This window comes from Sciurus vulgaris, assembly GCF_902686455.1.
Source record: "Sciurus vulgaris genome assembly, chromosome: 15".
In the NCBI taxonomy this organism is placed as follows: Eukaryota; Metazoa; Chordata; class Mammalia; order Rodentia; family Sciuridae; genus Sciurus; species Sciurus vulgaris.
Genome location: NC_136476.1, coordinates 67,361,873 through 67,384,100, shown reverse-complemented (window position 1 = coordinate 67,384,100; position 22,228 = coordinate 67,361,873). Strand labels below are relative to the sequence as shown.

Genomic DNA, 22,228 nt, shown 5'->3' with positions numbered 1-22,228 from the left:
GGTTGTCTATTATCTCCACATCCAGTCTGAGTTCTGATATATAGGATGCTGCACAGACCAGATTCAACACAGCTAGAGCACAACCCACTTCCCATCCCACCAGTCACACACTGACCTCTGCAATGATGGCTTCCTCATTACCCCCACCCCAGGGAGCCCCTTCTCCCTACCCCCAATTGCCTCCCTCTTTCCTCTACCTATTTTAACCTTACCCAGCCTCCAAAGCTCTGCCCCAGTTTCCTCCTGTCTCCAAACTTGCTGTGTATCACAATGACCTATTTTCTGACATTGTATTTCTATAGATGTTGCACAGTTAGAATCATGTAGTTTAAAGCCCCATTGATTTATTTCTATTTCTTTTCACTCCTTGGTTCTCTAACTAGATTAAGCTCCTTGCTGACAATGAGCCCTGTAGTTTTCCTTTTTAAAAATCTCGCATCAAGATCTCAGCATAGACCCTACCTGCACTTCCTGAGTACTAAGCACATGAAGGATATAAGGCAGAACTCCTTCCCTCCAGGATGTCAATCTAGAAAAGGGGAAGGGATGCAGAATGGCATGTAAGTGCATAACTAAGATGTAAAAGGGAGGTTCATTGAATTCTAGAGAACGGGACTCTGACCAAGTGTCCAGGTTCAGAAAAGTCTTCATAGTTTTAAAATCTAAGGAAGAGCAAGTGAGTCATTGAGAAGATCATCCTAGTCAGAGGAGTGGGGCATAAAACACACAGGTGTGCTCTGCCACAGAGGAAACAGAGGGGTCTGACCAGAAATGAAGCGGTAAAGATGGGCAGCGTCAGATCAGGAAACATGCGTGTACAGAGTGCAGGATGCTGGATTATGCTTTGAGACCATCAGCAGCTGCAAGAGGGTTTTAAGCAGGCAAGTTATGTAATCAGATTTTCTTTTGGAGAAGAGATTTGGACAACACTGTGGAAAATGGCAGAAAGCAAGACTTACAGTAGAGATTAACTGGAGGTAATAGAAGCAGAAGAGACAAGAAGCTACAACATCTGAAAAACAATCACCAAGCAAAAGTGGAACTGAGAAAAGTGAGGAAAAGTAGCAGAAATGTTACTTGGTTACAGATTTGCTGTGGGGGTAAAGATCCAAGAGGAGTCAAAAATGCTGGTCCCAGTTTGGCCGCAGGAGTGGCAGGTGGTGCCATTTACTGAGCTAGAGAAGCCAGGAGACACAGGCTTGGGGTGGGGGTGGGGTAGCTAAGTGAGGAGCAGAGGAAGGGCATACTGAGTTTGGGGGTGGTGGGTCTGTGGAAATTCAAGGGTAGGCAGCTGTGTGATAATTTAGGTTTCCAAAAGGCACAGCTGGATCGAATTTAGGGATTCATAAGTCATCAGTGAAAAGCATTCAAGGCAGAATACAGAAGACTGGGTGGAAGATAGGTGGCATGAGAAGTGACCCAGAATGGAACCCTGACATTTTAAGAAAGAAGTAAGTTGTTAGGCTTTTCAACAGGGAAGTAAAAATAATGATGAATTAATTAAGACAACCAACATTCCCCTAAAAAGGAGTAATATTTTCTTATATCAGCGAGCAGAAACGGTGGGAGTTGGTTTTAGATTATGGGTTTTTTTTTTTTATCATTTATTTTCTTAATAAATGGCAAATAAGTGCACTTTTCTGGTGTGCTATTTCTCTTTAACTTACCAAGAGAACCCTCCAGGGCAAAGTCTGGTGTTTTACTTCTGCCCCCCCCCTTGTCCTCTCCACCCTGTGCTTATCCAGCACCTGGTACTTTCTTAAACACTTCCCCCATATTTTATGAATGAACAACTAAAGACATGATGTTTATTTATATCTCACCAAAGACGAGTTTTTCACCCAAGAAAGGGCTCACACACTGCAGATTTGTGAGAAAGATACCTATACAGTAAATCTTTGGATATTCTCGAAGGGCTTCATCTGTGACTCATTTTTAACCCTACTTCAGGTTCTGTAATTCCAATTAAAGTTGATACAAGCCACAAAATGAGTCAAATACAAAGGACTATTGAATCATCTGTTATTTTAGATAATCCATGTGGCGGAGTTATTATCCTAAGAGTTGGTGTCTGACTTAATCACTCAACCAATCGTGGAGGGTAAAGCCAGCTTCTTCAAGAGTTGCACAACCTGGTCCAGCAAATGAAAAAATTTACTGTTCAAAGCAAAGTGCCAGACATTTGCATAAATGAAATAATTAAAGAAGACAAAAATCAGTATACTTGGAATGAGCAGAAAGCTTTCAATAAGTAGGGAGAACTTAACCTGGGGCTTAAATGGAGTAGCTTAGTCGGGGACAGGGGAAGTGGTATTGCCTAAATTCTCAAGGTCAAGTGGAGTGACAGAAATGGATGATGCAAACAGTGTATGAGGAAGAGTGGTAGCTGCTGCAGGAAGTAGACACAAGCCCTATCCCATGAGACGTCTCTGGAATTTTCGAGTGTTAATTAAACAAATGTTTGAATTTTTCATCCAGCTACTTGCCAGTCTCCCTGCTTAAATGGTGGAAAGTGTGTAAGACCAAACAGATGCCATTGTCTCTCGGCTTGGACAGGACACGACTGTTCCAGGTAAGACAACTCAGAACTAAAATGCACCTTTAACATAAAGACTGGAATCCAGAGTTCCTTTATCTGAAGGGCCAGAAGATATCCCTAGTTCGAGTGCAAACTTTTTGACTTTTTGTATCTCAAAATATCTAGATATGCACTCTAAATTTGAATTAGAGCCAAAGCTCAAAACTGTTAGTTCAGGACTGACAGATAAAATTATATATATATATATTATATATATATTCTATATTATATAATATTATAATATGATATTATAATATGTTATTATATAATAATATGATATTATATATTATATTATATTGTATATATTATATATACAATTATATATATATTATATATATAATTGTATATATAATACACACACACACACACACACACATATATATATATATATCTTGAAAACAAACAGTATTGGCTCACTTCATCAGCACATATATTAAAATTGGAACTTTAGGGGCTAGGGTTGTGGCTCAATGGTAGAGCTTGCCTAGCATGTGTGAGGCACTGAGTTCAATTCTCACTACCACATATAAGTAAATTAATTAAATAAAGGTTCATGGACAACTAAAAAAATATTTAAAAAAAAACAATAACTAGTGACAGATGTTAAAATGATTAGGAGGGTTGGTGAAGAGTATATATACAAATAAGCCAGGTGCGGTGGCACACGCCTGTAATCCCAGCAACTGAGGCAGTTGAGGCAAGAGGATAGCAAGTTCAAAGCCGGCCTCAGTAAAAGTGAGGTACTAAGCAAATCAGTGAGACCCTGTCTCTAAATAAAATACAAAATAGGGCTGGGGATGTGGCTCAGTGGTTGAGTGCCCCCAAGTTCAATCCCTAGTACCCAAAAGAAAAAAAAAATTGGAACTTTAGAGAGAAGATTAATATAGACTCTGCTCAAGGACGACATAAATTCATGAAGTATTCCATTTCTTTTTGTAGTTTAAAAAAAAGGAAAAAAAGGGTTAAATAAATAGATTATCTTCTTGAACAGAGATTTTATCCCCCGGGTACAAGGATATAAAATGAATAATGAACTCGATATATTTTATTGAAAATGATTTAATAGATGTTTGAGCTCTTGATCACAATAAAGGATGGTGTTGAAGTTGATAAGAAAATATTTATTTTTGCCTTGTCTTTTTAGTGTTTATAGACACAGTATTTCATTGACTACAAGAAAAAATATGTAAATACATGTTCTGTTAATGATTTTCTCACTTTTGTTCAGATAAGCAGTAGAACTGAGAAGAGTATTTTAAAAATAAATCCAAAAGAAAATAGTTTTTAAGATCATTTATAGCTTTTTAAATCTCAGGAAATCCTGGACATATGGCCCCATACCATGAATAAATTATTTTCAGCACCTGTCATCCTCAGTGTTGGCATATTATCAGTTGAATTTTAAGACTTTAGATATGCATACTATACTAAATCACTTACATTTTATTTTGTACAGTTACCCCCATATTACAGGACTAACTAAAAACAAAGAGGTATTACCACATTCATTTTTTAAAGTAGGAAGATCAGTTAATGGAGAGCAACTCTAATTTTCCACTTGTTATTGTATCATTTTGAACAGGATGTCAAAGTCCATTTGCAGAAATGAAAAAGCTATTAAAGCTTTAATAACTATTAAAGCTATTAAATGTAATTTTAAAAATCTGTCTTGTGCCTGTGGCTTTTTTAATGTAATCACAGTATATGCCATCTCCACGGAGAAAAAAATAAGCAGAACCCTAAAGAGAATTTTGGAATGAACCAACGTAGGTAGAGGCTGCCAAGACACAGCACACAGGTGCACCCGAGAGCGGAGCCCAGAGAGTTTAAGGAGAGCCGCAGAGTGGGAGTGGTCAGAAAAGAAAACAGTGGCTCAAAAACAACAAGCAATAGATATAATGTTCTTGTAATTTTAGACTTTATATTTCAACCCTTCATTTTTACATGAGAAAAGAGGAAAGCTGGAGTGTTCATGGTTCCATGTATCCAAATGTCCCTCCAGGAGCATTTCTTTGATCAGGGAAAGGGTACTTGTGAGCTTATCTAAAAACACTAACTAGTAATAAAGAGAACAGAACCCAGATTTTTTTTTTCTCAAAACATTTGATATAAGAATCCAAGAAAAACTAAGCCAAGTTAAAATGGAAAGTCTATCTTATAGACAAGGAAAGGCTTAGTCACCCAGAGGACCAAACAGGCTCCCCCTTCTTATTCTATAATCAGTTCTTCTAGGAGGCCCCTATTTATTAGGACTCTCTTATTAAAACTCTAACTGACTTAGGTAAAGAAATAAATTCTTGGACAGGCATAGTGGCACATGTTGGTAATCCCAGAGACTCAGGAGGCTGAGGCAGGAGGATGGCAAACTGGAGAGCAGCCTCAGCATCCTCTATCTGGCTGCAGAGTGACTTTCTCTGCGGTTCAGTTCACATGGAAGGGCAGAATGGCTCACAGCTCCCACATTTTACATGTCATCGTTCACTATTCAGAGATAAAACACACTGTCCCAGGTTAAAAATCTGGGAGCAGGACCCTAATAGGTGTAGACTAATTCTAAGGTCCAGCATGCACCCGTGGTGCTAGGCTGGGTTATGTAATACTAATATGAAGGGTAATTTTGGCAACATTTTGGGTAAAGGGGAGAGGAAGTTGGCAATTCCTAGAAGAAAAGCAGGTAGAGTGTGATTCCCTACAATGGGAAGGGAGGAAGCGTTTCTGAGACATCTGTACAATAAATGGTCACAAATAATTAGTTTTCTTTTCTTTCCCGTGAGACTGAATGTGTTAAGGAGTCTATGCTTAGTCCTTGTGCAGGCATAAAAATAGACGCTCAAGAAATACTTGCTGACAGTAGAGCAAGTTCCTGGCATAAGTGGCAGCAGGTGGAGAAATGTCTTATAGCATCCATCAAATCCATCAACCCGTAACCTTCTTTCCTGGTAAATACAACTGGCCTGGTCTTGCTCCCAGGTAATCCAGTTCTTAGAAATTGTGGTTCTTCTGTTCTCTGTGCACATCTTCCAAAAATTGATCTTAAACAAATACTATCATTAAAAATCACAGATTGGTGGTGCTCTGAGAGAGGATTGTCAGACAGGAAACTAGTGACAGAATCAGGGCTGAAACTCAGGTCTGCTGTTTCTCAGATCTGTTGTGCACACCGCCCCCAACCCCGCCAGCCCTCCAGCCACCCAGCCATCATCATAGATCATGGCCAGTGTCTAAGATCTTAAATCCCGTTTCTCAATCAGCCTCCCCCAAAGCAGTCGCCTCTTCAGTTTGGTTTTTTCTCTTGAATCTGTTTGTTTTCCCCCCAGGAAAAGGAGGACCGGGTTTTAACCACAGCATAACCAACCAGTTCCCCAGAGCAGGATCATCTCTTCCTGGCAGCGCCTGGGACTCTGGAACTTACGTGAAGAAGGTCCAATGTGGTGCTGGGGCTTATTTTGTTTAGCAAACTTGTTATTTGAAATTTACGTTTTTTATTTTGTGATATATTTTGTTATTTCTTGCAACATCCTTTCTTACATGTTTCCATTTTTAAATATGCCTGTATTTTCTATATTAAAAAATTATATGAAATAGATGCTGCTGCTCCACCCTCATGAAGTGTACATACTCTGCTGTCTATTGGGAAAATTCCTGGAACACATTTTTATTCCTTTACTTAAAATGATTTTTTCATTAAAATATATTTTGCTACTAAATATTATATTTCTGGACAGTGCCATTTTATGAGGTGGCCAGGGAATAATAATAAAGAACATTCATGATCTTTCATCTACGTTACTTTCACAGCACCATCCCATGTGGTGTGCACCAAGCAATTACAATCAAGGAGATTCCTTCCTTCTGGAACCATCTTTGCACTACGTGTAACAATAAAGATTTCCTCTTATTGAATCTGCGGACCTAGGACCCTCCACACAGAATTCTGTCCTGGTGTTGAGGGTAGCCTAGATAATTCCTTTCCCAATATTTTGAAAGATATAGACACTGATGTAGTTCATAAGGGGAAAAAGCAAAATGACCTTGGTTTACAATTTCTCATGCTTCCCTTCCTTGTCATAGCTGAAATAAGAAATGCAACAACTAGAAGATTAATAGGGAGTCCATACCTGGATCACATTACAACTCACGGCTTTGGGAGAAGAGAGACAAGAAAGTGAAGATAGGGAAAAGACAAATGGGAAAGGTTTTGTCAAGCTGTGCTCCTGGTCCTTCCTTGCAAAACAAAACAAACAAAACAAAAAACAAAATTGCAACTGCCCAAGAGAAAGTTGAGCCGTCCTTCAGTCCCCACTCTTTGAAATACCTTCATCAGACTCTGGAAAATAAAGCCAAACCCTAGATTTTGTTTTCAAATAGGATATTCAAAATCAACTCGCTTCCATTCCCTGGGACAGTTGCTCAAGCACAGGACAACAGGGTACAATGCAGCACTGTGGGGGAATCAGGAAGGATGAAAACGATCTTGATTCTCTTAGTGGTTCTCTCCCCTCAGTCACTGACTCCATTCTCCTGACATTCACTTTCTTGACTAGTCTTACAAGCTTTAGAGTCTAACTTTTGATTGGTTTATTTTTAGTTTGTCAACTTCCACACTATGTTGATCTTTGTCATTTCTAATCATTAAAACATAAAACAGACCTTAAAAGTCTGAGTAATAAAAAGACAGATGGTACCAGAAAATTTTAAGTTAGGGGAAACAACCCTCAGTTGAAAACAACTCTCACTCAGTTCTCAAAGTACCTACCCAATGAGTATACCTGCTGAGTAGAATTTTTTGTGTTGGGTTACTCTGAAGAGATTGAAAGGTTTGTATTTTCACAGTAAGTCAAACTAGTCATGTTACACAGAGTTTAAGAAAGTGAAGTGCCGAACAGGTGAGGTTTGGAAAGAATACAAATTTAGAAATCAAGTCACATCTTCATAACGCTATACATAGTTGTAAAGCGTTATTTTAAAATCTTCTGTCCTGAATATGCCTTCTAGTGAATTTTCTAAGGGAGAATCATTTCCCATGTTTTAGGAACTATCATCCCACAAACAGAATAAAATGATGAATATTGAATGATATTTACCAAACATTTGCCAAATGTCACTCTGATACCAACAAAAAAAAAAAAAAAAAAAAAAAAAAAGATTAAAATAAATAACTACAAGAAGTCAATCACGTATTTTAGCCTCCAGCCCAGTTCTGGAACAGCCACTAGGTACTAAGTGCACAAGGTATATTACAGACATTATTTCTTTGGAGCCTCATAACAAATCTATGGAGATATATATTATTATCTCTATTTTATAGATGAGGAAAGTCAGGTTCTGAGAAGTTAGGTAACATAACCATTAAATGACAAAGTCAACAGAAACCCAAAGCAAGTTTTAGGCATAATAAAGCTCATCCTAACATTATTATTATCAGTGAAAATATGGGCATGGACAAAATATCCATCAATAAGGAACCCTAAACTGTACTACCTTGATGACACTGGATTGTATATTATGCAGCCTTCAAAAGAGGGCAATATGGGCTGGGTTGTGGCTCAGTGGTAGAGGGATTGCTCAGCATGTGTGAGGCCCTGGGTTCGATCTTCAGCACCATAAAAATAAAGGTGTAGTGTCCATCTACAACTAAAAAAATATTTTAAAGATACAGTGCGATAGCGTGGAAAATGTCTGTGGTAGAAGGTTGAATGCAGGGGAGGAATCAGGATATAAAACATGCAGGGAGTGGGGTATAGCTTAGTTGTAGAGTGCGTGTAGCCTCTGGAAGACTCTAGGTTCAATTCCAAGCACCACCACCCCAAATCTTAACATACTCATATGGTCAGAAAGCGGTTGAAATTATGCATAATGAAAATGAGAAGGGAAAAATCCCCAACATTATAGAATCACTTGCATTGGAACTTAAAGTACAGATAAGTCTGAACTCAAATATCTGTGAGGGTTTTTTTCATTGTATTTTAAAACCACTTCTTTATTCTTAAATAGCCACGTGGGAAACATAAAACAGTCAACTCAATAGTTAAAAAACAAATCCATCAATTCATGACAATCAAATATGTCTTATGCCACAAAAATGAAAAAAAATGCTTCATCATAATCAAGTTTCTTCCCTGTGTCACAGGAATCTCAGAGACTAAAAGCCATGTGATCATTTCAATAGATGTAGGGAAGGCACTTGGAAAAGCTAATATCTATCCTAATAAAATTTCTAAAGCTCAGATGAACTGGATGTTTCTATAGTGAAGCTTCTCCTTTTCCAACTAATGTCCATCATGCTTAATGCTCTGATGAAAACAACAGTAGAAACTAACTAGCAATTGTCCTAAGCCAACAGGTTAGCTGCATTATGGTCAAATAGATGTCAAGTTCCTGTGGCTTCCTGGAAAAGAGAAAGAAAGTAGCAAAATCAAGCAAGGTTAGAAGGAGAGAGAAACAAAAGAGTTAGATCTTCTATTTTTCCTCTGCTCTCTACAAGATATTACAAGTCTCCTTATTACACAAAGATTAAAGTCTGGGGACATTATCACACTGTGATATATGTTTGATATCTTGAAAAATTAAGAAACAAATGTAAACAATAAAGAATAATTGAAATAGTCCACAATTACAGTCTGGAATAATGTTCAACCCTAAAATTCATGCAAAGTATATTTTAATGATGTTAAACATGCTAAATATGAAAAAGAAAATATTGATAATTTTAGGTGAGCCTAATTTTTAAAATAAGAACAGAAAACAAAAACAAGTACAAATCATGATTGTATCTATATGGTTGAATTGAAGACTACCTCTCTTCTTTAGATTGTCTTTAATTTTATAGATGTCTTATAATAATAACAAATCAGAAAATAAAGGTAGGCATTATATGGAAGTATAACAATTTGCGTGGAGAACAATTTAAAAGAATGTAGAGCAGAATAAAAATTAAATTAACCAGATATTAAAATGCAAAGCTTCAACAATTATTTCAATTAGTATTGACCTATAAAAAGCCAGATAAAAGTCTACAGCAGGAAAATAGATAACCTATAAGCAGATCCAAGGACATATAAGACAATATATGACAAAGGACGCCTTCACTGTTAGCCTGGGTCCTCTACCAAACAGCCAAGACAGGACGAGACTGACAAGAAATGTTCTAGAGGAAATGTCTCCAAGAGAAAATAGGCTAGGAACTGGAAGAAGCTAAGAGAGTCATCAGATTGTGTTAGTCAGCTTGTTGTCACAGTGACAAAGTCGATTAAGTAATCAGCTTAAGGGAAGAGGTTTCAGATGTTTCATTCATTCTCTTGGCTATTGCTTTGGGCCTGTGACCGCACAGTGCATCATGGCGGGAGCACATGGCAGAGAGGTCTGCTCACTCATGGCATCTGGGAAGCAGAGAGAGAGAAGGAGCCAGGGTCCCAATATCCCCCTCAAGGGCACACCTCAGTGACCGAACTGCCTTCCACTGGGCACCACATCCCAAAGGTTCCACCGGCTCCCAACAGAACCACAAGCGGAGAACACATGGACCTTCAACACAAGGGCCTTTACAGGAAGTTCAAGATCCAAAGAGATTCAATGCCAATTCAAGACCCAGTCGAACCTGACCCTAAGTAAAAGAGAGAGAAAAGGAGTGAAGGTTGAAGCATCTTTACTGCAATGCAGTTTTTAGAAACGTTCTGCAAGACGATCATCAGAGACCCTGTCCCCCCAGGAGCAGGCCAGCCTAGTATACCTGCCTCCCTCAGCCTCTGGTTGGGGCAGTGTGCATGCAGCCTCAGAGCTTAAACAGTCATGGAAGTCAGGGCACAGCGGCTGGAGTCTTCGTGAGATCTGAGAGCACTATTCTCATGGTAAAAGGGTCTTGCTAAGTTACTTAGGGCCTCACCAAGTTACTGAGGCTGGCTTTGAACTTGTGATCCTCCTGCCTCTTCTCCCAAGTTGCTGGGAGTTTACAGGCGTGCACCACCATACCTGGCTGTCAATCGTTTTGAAGAAAGTTTGGACTAGTTTGGACTAGTTTATATTCCCTACAGAGGTTCCAGAGAATTATTTTATCAATAGCCAACTTTATATTATCATTAAAATAAATACCACCACCACTGCCACCAAAAGTTTACCAAATTGGCAGACAAAAATTTAGATGATTGGGCTGGGGATATGACTCAGTTGGTAGAGTGACTGCCTCATAAACACCAAGGCCCTGGTTCAAACCCCAGCACTGAAAAAAAAAAAAAAAATTAGATAATTTTATTTAGCATGTCTTTTGTTAGTGAGAATTCTTATTTTCTACAAGTATTTCTTCTTTAGTGAATTGCTTGTTCATGTCTCTGCCTAAAACAAAATGTTTTCTCATGGATATCTATTTAAAAGGTTATTTTGTCATGTGTATGGTTTTCTTTCTTTCTTTCTTTCTTTTTTTTGGCTTTAAAATTCCATTTTCAATGTTAATTTTTAGCTTGTGAGAGAAGTTTCCATATTCTTATCATCAAAAAAAGTAACTCAGCAAGACCCTGTCTCAAAAATAAAAAAAAAAAGAGCTGAAGATGTATTCAGTAAAGCACTCCTATGTTCAATCCCTAGTACCACAACAAAAGTATTAAAAATTTTTTAAATGTGCATGCACACCTTTTAGTTCAGCAAATACCCAACAAGCAATCCCATCAAGAAATTAGACTTAGAGGTAAATATTTGTGCATAAAAATAATCAGGGCATTATTAATATTATCAAGAACCATCAGCAATGCAGAGGACTAAAAAAAACTAGAATAAGTATGTATTTCATGGTTTACTTAGAGAATTGAATAGTATGAAACCATTAAGTTTTTGTAAATACACTTACAAAGAGTTTAATGACACGAAAAATCATTATGGCAAAAATGTGTTCCATTGAAAACAGAATATAAAATGTGATTATAGTATATTCTCAGTCACCTAAATTGTGCATTTATAATACACACAAAAAGAGATTTGCCAAACTTTGTTAATAATGGTTTTCCCTAGGACATGGATTTTTATCTCTTATTCAGATTTTCTCTTTATTTCTGACTTACTTTCAATCAAGATATATTACTTTTATATTTGTAAATATACTTTCATATTCATAAAAAGTAATCATCCTCATAAAATTAATTGAAGTAAAAGCCCCCCTTATGTGTATGTGTATATAAATATTCTTTCTGTTTGCACTAATTAACTTGGCATATACATTGGTAGATATCAAATCAATTTAAAGATCTAGTCTCCATTTAGTTTTGTTGAAGCACTACTTCAGAAATCTTTAGAGTTCGGGCTAAGAGGGTTATTAGTTTAATATGAAAATGGAAGCTGTTATCAAGAGAAAATCATCAGTTAATCTTGAGCCACTTGTGTTAACGGGAGGAAAATATTCACTGGTGATCCAATTAAGGAATTTTGAAAATAAAATATTAAAACCATTCTGTATTTTGTAGTATATCCTTATAACTTTGTGGTTTCTCCAGGCAAGGGATGTCCATAGGAGATGGTTATTTATATGATCTCAAATTTACCAGCCAAATTATACCAAAATCACTTTCTAAGGTTTCCATAGCAACCAATATAGCAGCAGCAATACTTCTTTCTTTGAAGGGATTACAGGTAATTACTCATGATTCTTTCCTAACTGACCTTAAGGGAGTGGCAGCAACCTCAGACCTTCGTGTTCTCCCATTCAAGGTAACCCATTCACGGTAACTCGGCCCCATAGTGTAAGCTGGAATGGAACCTGAGAGACTGAGACTCTTCTGAAAACCATGAAAAGCTGATTCGACTGTAAGGACTGCAGACCTTCCCTGGCACAGTAGCCTCTCATTGCTAACTGCAGTAATCAAATACATGATCCAAGGTGGAATATTTCTGAACTCTTTAAGGGTTGAGAACCAAGTCAAGCCACTCAAAGAGCCACATGGAGATACAGGCTATTTGGGTGTCTGGAAGTGTTATGGTACAAACTGCTGCCCAGTCCCCTCCCCTCCCCAGGATCACACCCACTCCACGTAGAAACCATTTCCAAGTGAGTTCACTCCACCCTCCTAAGTCCTGACCTGTCTAATTACATGCCTGATCCTCACCTTTCTGAATCATTGAGATTCCTCCTTTCATTATGTCCGCTGGATATTTTACTTTCCCAGCAGTGTTCAAGCGAGTTCATGCTGCTGTAAGTTAAAGTGTATCCTGTCAGAGGGTAATAGAGAACTGACAAACTGGAAGAACCTGAAAGAATGGATTAAAGCAAAGACCACAAAACAGTAGCCAAAGTGATCAGTATGCATTTCCCAATCGTACCACATTCTTCCAAAGAGCCCTTTTGAGAATATATGAAAGAGAGCGTCAAGGGGCAGATACTCCCAAAGTCTTTCCTTTTGCACACCTTAGAGTTCATATTCTGGTTTGTAATTTAAAATGTGTTCTCTCCTACACTGTCTCATAAAGTTGTGAGAATTAAAATCTACGTGGATGTCTAACATTGAGCAATGGCTGAATAAACATCGGTGTCCCTTCCCTCTGCTCAGCCCCTCCCCAACCTGTCTCAGTGAATTCTGCAAAATGCCCTCTTCACATTTAAGAAAACCAGGGCACAGAGAAGCAATGCCTACAAGACCTGGTAAGGACAGCCCAAGGCAGGGACTCAGAACAGTCAGCCAACGGCACCCTTTCCAGACTCTGGTCTTGGCAGTTTCCACCCATGTAAGCTTTGTAACTATGATAGTTTAGTATTACAGCCTGTGTTTCCGATGTTTGCAAAAGAAAATGTTCCTAATCACAAAGCAGCCTTGGTTTACATGAGAGTTCCACCAAATAACTTCAGGCTATGTTTAAAGGACAGCCCCAAAATGTTCCCTAAGTCATAATTGCTACACTGAGAAGACTCATGATGAATGACTTTCAGTTCTTTGAATATGCCATGTTCTCATCTTGAGATGTTTCTTTCACCTGCTCCACCTTCCTTTATTCCAGGTTCCCACCCAACCCCTCCAGCACAGTGACGGTCCCCCACTCTGGTCTTCTTACCATCTGGCCTGAGTTCTTAGATGCCATTGGCTTTTTTCTAAACCCTCCCGCCTCCACCCCGAGGCCAGTGGACATAGGATGATGGGAGGTGAGCCCTGCGCTTTCCCACTCCAGGGTCCCTTCTAGTGAGTAGAGAAACCAATGTGAATATCCAGCTCTGTTGTATTGATATTCAGAACAAGAAGCAATAGGTCAAATATATCCAGAACCTCTCCTACACACACACACACACACACACACACACACACACACACACACACACACCCCACAAATCTTTTCATCCCTGTCAGAATGGTTTATGACCTTGGTGTTAAGTCACACCTTGCTACACTTGAACCCCATAAACCTATTCGTGTGGTGTAGCAAAAACAGGTAGACTTCAGGGGCTGAGGAGGCTCTGGAGGCATGTTGAAAGGGGCATCAGCACAAAATCTGGCTGATTCCTCATGTAACACAGGCTGCTGAGATCATCAAACTCTGACAACCTGACAGCGACAGGAAGGCACAGCCCTTGTCTGGTTTTGTGATCTCATGAATTTCACTCCTCTTTTGCCAATTCTGTAGCACACGGAAGCAAAAGCAAATCTGCACAAGCCAGTCATCCTTCTCCCCATTTGGAGAAGCAGGAATCTTTGAGGTCTAGTCTACCAGCCCAAGAGTTTACCCCAAAGTGAAGCTAACTAGGCTACAGGTAGCTCCTCTTCAAACTATGTTGACTTAATGTTTTAGATTTTAATACAGTTCCTGTGGCTTCAGAATCTGGTACCAAGACAACCAGGAGTGAAAAGCTAACAAGAATAGGAAGTTAAGCTCTATTTTTCCTGTTTCCCCTCTTATACTTAAATTGCAAACCATTCCAGACAGTTCTTTCTGGTTTCTTCCCTAATTTCATCTTCTCATATATAGTACACTTTAATTCATTAGCTTGACTCTTTTTATTTCTGCTGTCTTTTCCTCCTCTTATAGAGTAGATGCCCTTCCAATTTCCCCCTGGCCAATAATTACCCCTCCACTGTGGTTCTGAGGGTAGCCCACAGCAGACATTTATCATTTGCCCATCTTCCTCCCTCTTTGACGACAAGCACAGTATATGAAATAAGACAAGTAGGGGGAAATCTTCCATACAATTTAATAACAACAAAGAAGTTAGAGGAGTTCAATCTCATCAAAAATGCAATATTCTAGATAATGTTTGTGTATGCACACACACACACACGCACACATTTCCTCAGAGAAAAACAACTTCATTTTTAATTCCATTTTCATAATTTGTCTTTCCAGTGTCAAAAACAAAAGAAACCTAAAAGATAAAATTGACAATAGTTACCTTGAAGGCTAGTTTGGTTCAGCAGGTTCTGGGAAGAGGCAAGGACATAACTATATTCAGATCTACAGATGAGGCTTTCAGAAGTCATTTGAAAATGAAATTTTCTTTGGTTAAAGAAAAAGAGTACATGTTTTGGCATATGCATATTCATTTCCATCATTATTTGCTGTTCATTTTTTAATACACTCAGTGTTTTAACCTTATGAATAACATGTTTCACATGCTGTCTATAAAAGCTGTTCATTTCATTTTATTTCCAAACAACCTAAATTGCCCATCAGAAAGTTTTTGTATCCACAGGAACACAAATGCGTTGTATCTAGAAAATCCATGCTCTGAAGTTATTGAACAATGAGATGTGTCCCTTGTTAAAACGACAGTGTTGCTGACTCATTCTCAAGCTCCAGTTGCTTATTAACTTGTAAGAGCCTTGAATTTAATTGCTTCATCCTTTGGGCTCCACAGCATTCTGGGTATATCTCTATTAAAGCACTTCTCTCTTTACATCAGGGCTACTTTATGTGTCTGAATCTCAATAATAGAAAGGTTTATTTTTTTATTTATGAGTACAGTGTTTAAAAGCACAAGAATTCAACTACTACATTAAAATCCCAATCCCTCCCCTCACTAGCCCCACGATTTGCACAAAGTGCTTGTTCAAACGCATTGCTGTCCTCTCTGTCCTGTAATGGAAGCAGTAATAGTGTCCACTCCATTGTTGTAAGGTCTAAGGAGGCTCGCAGATAATAGGTACTCATGCAGTTTACTGAATCAGTCCACTTCTCTCAATTATGAGTCCCACCGCCACACTACCCATCTATGGATTGTAATCTAAGCAATCCTGTAGCCATATTTCCTAACTCCATATTGTCCATCTAACTGGTCTTGACTGGAGGAAACTTCCCAACAATACTGGAAGTTGAGCTCAGCCAAGGAAACAGAAAGTGTTATCACCTCACAGTGGGACATTGCTGGTACTGTCCAAGGCAATGATACGTTCTTGTGAATTTGGTGACTTAATGTCCCGAAACCTCTTCCTTTAATGAAGAGTCAGTATGGAGATAAGTGCTCTGTCAAGTACTTGGAAATTTGCTGAAGAGAATGTACATCCTTGGCCTGTTGTGCCATGCTCTGCGTGGGCCAAGACCATCAATTTTCCTATAACTTCTCTACCTGGTGACTCTGCTACTGACATAATACCAGTGACTGTTCCCACTTGGTTCCACAGGCTTGGTGTTCAGCCCTCGGATCCAGGGATTAGAAAAGAGCCTTGAGGACTAATAAAGTCTAGGTCACAGGCACCTCACTGAATCCTCCAATAAAACAGTATCTATGTAGCAGATATAAACTCAAATAAAAATCACAATATTCAACACTTATGCTATCTAATGTGTTCCATTCATCCAAAATACTTTTTCACATTTTGACCTCTCTGAAAAGCAAATGCTCCTTACTATAACCTGGCAGAGTACAACTGGCAATGTAATGGTCTATCTTATAAACACAGTATTGTAGATTCAATAAAAACTACTAAAATTACATCTTCAGTGCTTGGCATTATATCAACATAATATTTGGCATTTGAAAACAGACAAGCTTAGGTGAGTTACTGGTCCAAGATTCAACAGGTATTTTCTGAGTCTGAGAACAGCTTTTTGGTGACTAAGCTTAGGCTGTGTTCTCAAAACCCTGCTATCTCTAATAAAAAATAAATATCAGAATCAAGGAAAACACAATAGGTGAGTTCTTGGGAACCACAAACCTTGATTTGAGAAAAGCTCTTTTCCTGGGCATTGTGATTTTTGTTTATATGAGTGACTGTACAATGCCCTACAGACCTGGCCCCTGGTTGGCTCCCCTAATGGCCGAGTGGAGAACATGGAAGGAGTGGTTGGCTGGGCCCAGCTTCCCTCCCCTAGGATGCCTTTTACAACAGACTCACCACTTTCATACACTAACACTGCCTTCTCCACCCAATGTCAGCCTGTCATCAGGTTCCCTGGTGATTCACAGGAGTATGAGCTGGAGGCCCACCTTTTTTTGGCAGCAGTATTGGGACCACACCCTGCACCCTTCTTTGTCTTCCTGTTGCTGGAGAGATCTTTCTTCCTGTTTCTTCTGGTGAAGTTACCTTCAGCTTCATGTCCTCTCCCAGGAAATGTACCCTTCCCCTGATCAGCTGCTGCTGTAAGATTCACGACGGGCCAGCCTGACGGACAGCACAACTCTCTGCATTGTTGTAACCGGAAGGAGAAAGGGCTTTAGTGGATCCCTTCAGATCTCTAAGGACCAGGGCCTCTTGATTTTCAGATTTTTAAAATAAGTCTCAGAAGAGAGTGGGGGACTTAACCAGAGGGACGCTGTCATTGGTGAGAGAGTGAAAAAAAGAATTGTGGTCACTGCCTTCAGCCCTTCCTCCCTCCGGAAGTACATCCCTCCTTCAGCTTAGAGTCTCTCCAATTGCAGCCTCAAGAATAGCTGATAGATTACCATATTGGCCATCCTCTTCATGATCTTTCTGGATTATAATAAAAGGGTATGAGAAAGCACTGCACATCCCTGTTACAGCCAGGCTTCCTAGGTACAGCCATGTGGTTGGAAGAGGGAGCTTAAAGGTACACCTGCATCTGACTTTATTGAAGGTCAGGGAAATGCCACTTGTTCACATCAAAGAGGGGAGGGTGTTTGAGATGGGAACGAAAGGGCCTGATCCATGTGTGGGGCATCCTCACTCAACCAAGCAATAGGTCCCCAGCCTTTGACTCTTTAAGAGGCTTCTCTGCCTGGAGTCTTTCCCCAACCAGATTCCTTCATCAACTATTCTTTATAGTAAAATTATGTGACATTGACTTAGGGCTGCACTCTCCTCTCTGTGCTATTGAACATAATGACTATTTTCTCTCTTGGGCAAACACACACACACACACACACACACACACACACACACACACGCACACGATCATGCATGATCCAAAGAAGATTCAGTAATTTTGTTTGAAAAGCAAATAAGAATGTGTTGGGAGAAATCCTAAGTCTTGGCTAGCAGCTGTGAACCTCTCAAGTGTGTAAAAGGAAAGCCTTCGCACATTCACGCCCATCAGGAAAACCTATGGAGAGGAGCATTCCGCTCTGGCCACTTAGGAAAGTAAACAACTGCCCCCAAATTGACCTAGTGTTAACAAGGGAACCTGTATAGGGGCCTGGTGGTCTGATCCCCCGTGGCACATTGTGATTGGGCAAAAAGTCTATAAAATGTATGTTTTTTTCTACAATAAACGAGTTCGTAGGCTGTTCGCCACAAGCCTGCTTCTACCCAACTCCCGGAGTCTGGTCTTGACTCAGTGGCCCTTACCTGCGCCTGAACTAACCTGGCACCCCTACAAGAATGCCTTTCCCCACACAACCATTGTCTCAACTGTCTAGTATGGTGATCACCAAGGACCACTAGGCTCATCCCAGTACCTTACAATGACCGTGTGTAAAATCCAATCCTTTTTAGAGAAGATTCCCCAGGGTGGGCCAGAGGTCCCTTCTCTGAAATTCTGACGCTCAGATCTTTCCTTCTCTCTTTCCAGTCACTCCTAACCTGCTCCCATGACTCCCCCAATGGGCCCACTTAGATAAAGCCTTGTGTTTTATTTTGAGACTTCGACTCATGTTGTTCCAAATTTTCGAAAATGACAATAGGATTTCTCAGGCCTGTTGGCATTGGTTCTGCTCCATGATTTCTCTTTATCTCTTGAAGGAGGCGCATAGAAGGAAGACAGAAAGGCAAGTGGGGAAGGGATGGAGGGGAACACCAAACTACTTTCAGGTGACAAGGCTGGGTGATTCACTACCAGCTCCAGTGTCAAGGGACGCCCTTATAAGGTGTCTCTGTCCCAGAAAGTTGATATTTGGCAGGCTAGGAATCGTGCCCTGTGCGGCCTTTCCCACATCCTGTAGCACCCACAGCATACTGTGCACTGTAGATCGTAACATGTCCCAAGGAGCAGCATTCAAAAGAATGGCAGTGGCAAAGGACAGGAGAGTCGAGATTGAACCCTCTACCTGATCATCCAAAACCTTCCAAAAACGGACCTGTGTACACTGAAATCTACCTCTTCTGTGCCCCAGATGCTCCTTTTTTTTTGTCACATTCCATGTGCAAAAACATGGTTTGAGGGACAAAAATCAAACAAACAAACAAACAAAAAAAACCACGGAGAGAGAGAGAGTAGGTAGCTTAAGGAACTGTGTGCCCTAAATCCTCTACTTCAGTTTTTTGCTTATATGGTGGAATAGTATTCTCAGAATCTGAAAGAGGATTTTCCCCAAGGTGGCCATAGAGAAACTCCATTTCAAAAAACTTAAGCCTAGTAAGACCTAGGTTCTGTTTAACTTCTAATATCTCGATGTGTCATTCACCTTTATGTCCCCCACGTAGGAGCCCAGTGACTGTTAGCTTAATGTTAAATGAATGACAAAAATAATCTCACACATTTGTGGACACTTCATAGCTGACAGAGCCAGTTTCCATAGATAATCTCATTTGATCCTTACAACTCAGTGAGGGAGGTGGTGAGTCATCCTAGCCCCATTTTATAGATCAGCAGATCTCAAACGTGTTTTGGTTTGGAGTAATCAGAAGTCACTGTGTCCCTGAAGAAACATGAACTACTGACTTACTAAAGCAGTTAGTCACTTATTGTACATTCTGGGGTAGGCAGTGTCTGACTATAAGTCAGAATAAGCCATGTGGGCTATTAGTGCGTTCATCAGTCAAGGTTCTCCAGACCTATAGACTCAGGAAAACTGGCATGGTAAATTCAGTCTAAGTCCAAAGGCCTGAGAACCTAAGGAGCTAAGCAAGAAATCCCAGTCCAAGGACAGGAAAAGAGGAGACGAGACCTTCAGTTCAAGCCCTGAAGCAGGTGAAAGAGGCAAATTCCTCCTTACCTGTTTTTTGTTCCTTGGTACATTGGAAGATACCTCGTCATGGTGGGAAGAGCCGCCTACTCAGTCCACAGATTGAAATGCTGATCTCATCCAGAAACACCTTCACAGACACACCCAGAAACAGTACTTGGTGGAGCACTTCAGTAGCAGACAGCTCAGTTCAACTCAAGAACACCAGTGTGCCAGAGAAACCTGGTTTGAGGTAAATAAGTACAAGTGAAAATACTTATTCATAAGAGATTAAATGGCTTTCTCTCTGTCACATTCTGTCAGAATTCAGTATGTTTTCCATGGAACCATGTTGCCTCTTTAAATTTAATTAACATGAAAATTTTAAAGACTGATTAGTAACCTGAGAGGTATAAAAAGTAGTTGCAATTCTAATGGTTCTAGAACAATCTGATTCATCCCCCTTAACCACAGGATCATGTGACTCACCCCAATCCAGAATGATTCCATCATTTCAGAATGAACCATTGTGTTCCATTTGGTAAATACTGAATCACATTTTTATTTATTTATGGCTCTTTAGGTATTTTTTTCTCTTAGATTAACTATTTTATAATCTAAGACATGACCCATGTCTTAGATTGGACCTGTGGCCCAAATTCAACCCAGTGCTAAGTTTTATAAATAAAATTTTATTGAAACAGTCACGCCCATTCGTTTTTTACTATTGGCTAGTTTTATGTGACTATCTTGATCTTTCAGAAAAAGTTTGCTGACCATTCAGCTAGGAACACAAATGGTCTTGCTGTAAAGACTAGTTAAGGATAACTAGTAGAAATAGGCAGCTCATGTCCAACTCGGTAGTAATAAATACAGTTCCATCACCCACCAAAGATTTTATAGAAGCTAAAAGTTCCTCCTGGAAGACTGCCTTTGGTAGTTGTATTTCATCAGGAAAGGAGTTTCTTACCATAAAGCGGTGTTATTGCTATGCAAGGGTGTGGTCTTGTGGGATAATGGGAGGGCACTGAATTGGATGTCTCTTGCATTAATCTTTTTTTTAATATAATTTTTAATATTTTAATGTATATTTTTAGTTGTAGGTGGACACAATACCTTTCTTTTATTTTTATGTGGTGCTGAGGATTGAACCCAGGGCCTCACGCATTCTAGGTGATCACCCTTATCACTCAACCACACCCATAACCCCTCTTGCATTAATCTCTTAATTTCACTTTGACAAATGACTGGAGATGAACAAGGGCTATTTCCTCTCAACTGAAAAAATACAAAATTTTAAAAATATCTTTGGTGATATAGAATATGGTTACTGAAAACACTGACATTCTCTGAAAATGTTTTTGCAGAAACTGCAGGAGGGTCAAGTCCATGCCTCTCTTCTTCACAATTGAATCAGCAGCACCTACAACTAGGGTCTCACATGCACATGTACCCCCATGTGCATGTGGGTGAGGGATTGAACCCAGGGGCATTCTACTACTGAGCTACATCCTCAGCCCTTTTTTATATTTAAAAAAGAGTCTCATCATGTTACTGTGGTTGACCTTGAACTTGCAATTATCCTGCCTCAGTTTCTTGAATCACTGAGATTACAGGTATGCACCACCACATCTGGATGAAAATTAATGACTTAAAAGATTTTTTTTTTTTTTTTTTTTTTTTTTTTTTGCTTAAAAAGTGTTTTCAAAGCACATTTAAGTTGTCCTCTTATAGCATATTCCCAATTTTGTAAATAGCTGTCATGCAGGAAAAAGCATGACATGCTGATAATTATTTTTCTCTGTTTGGGTGATGGGTTAATTTTCTTACTCTTTTCTTCAAGAACATATATTATTCTTTTAATGAAAGTGATGTAATACTTGTTATTTTTGAAAAACTATTATGTTAACTGGAAGAAAAATAACCACTTTAAAATTATTTTCATCCTGAGACAATCTGCCTTTTCCACTATTACCATGTTTTTTTCTATAAGATGGTGTGACACCACCAAGCCAAGTTATTGAGACACAAGATAGTTACGAAATACAGAATTTGTTACATGTAATTGCATGTGCAACTTGAATTAGCCCCCTTATTTATAACCCACAATTTCATGTCGCTTCCCATTATCTTCTGCTAGTTAACACAAATAGTTTGCACCCATATTGATCTATCAATGCACCCATACCAATGTATCATTGATTTCAGATCAACTTATTTATAAGAGGATGTTCTCCCCAGCATGACTCTCCTTATAATAACAACCATTAGTTTCCTTTCTTTGAGTTCCTAAACTTAGACAATGCAAACATGGGCTTAATCTATGCCTCCAATATCTAATTATACAAAGTAATTTTAATCATATGACTTGAGACTTCCACCTTAAATGCTCTAGCATAATAATTTCCAAA

At 39.3% G+C, this 22,228-nt stretch overlaps 1 protein-coding gene across 1 annotated transcript in view; it reads left to right on the top strand.

The window, feature by feature from the left end:
* The window catches only part of SVEP1 (sushi, von Willebrand factor type A, EGF and pentraxin domain containing 1), a 184,634-nt gene extending 178,347 nt beyond the window's left edge, over positions 1-6,287 (top strand). The window contains exons 47-48 of the mRNA XM_079112549.1: positions 2,479-2,572; positions 5,896-6,287. Of these exons, the coding sequence (XP_078968675.1) occupies positions 2,479-2,572; positions 5,896-5,917 (116 nt within the window). The 3' untranslated portion in view covers positions 5,918-6,287. The remainder of the gene's footprint in view (positions 1-2,478; positions 2,573-5,895) is intronic.
* Positions 6,288-22,228: the final 15,941 nt, after the last annotated feature.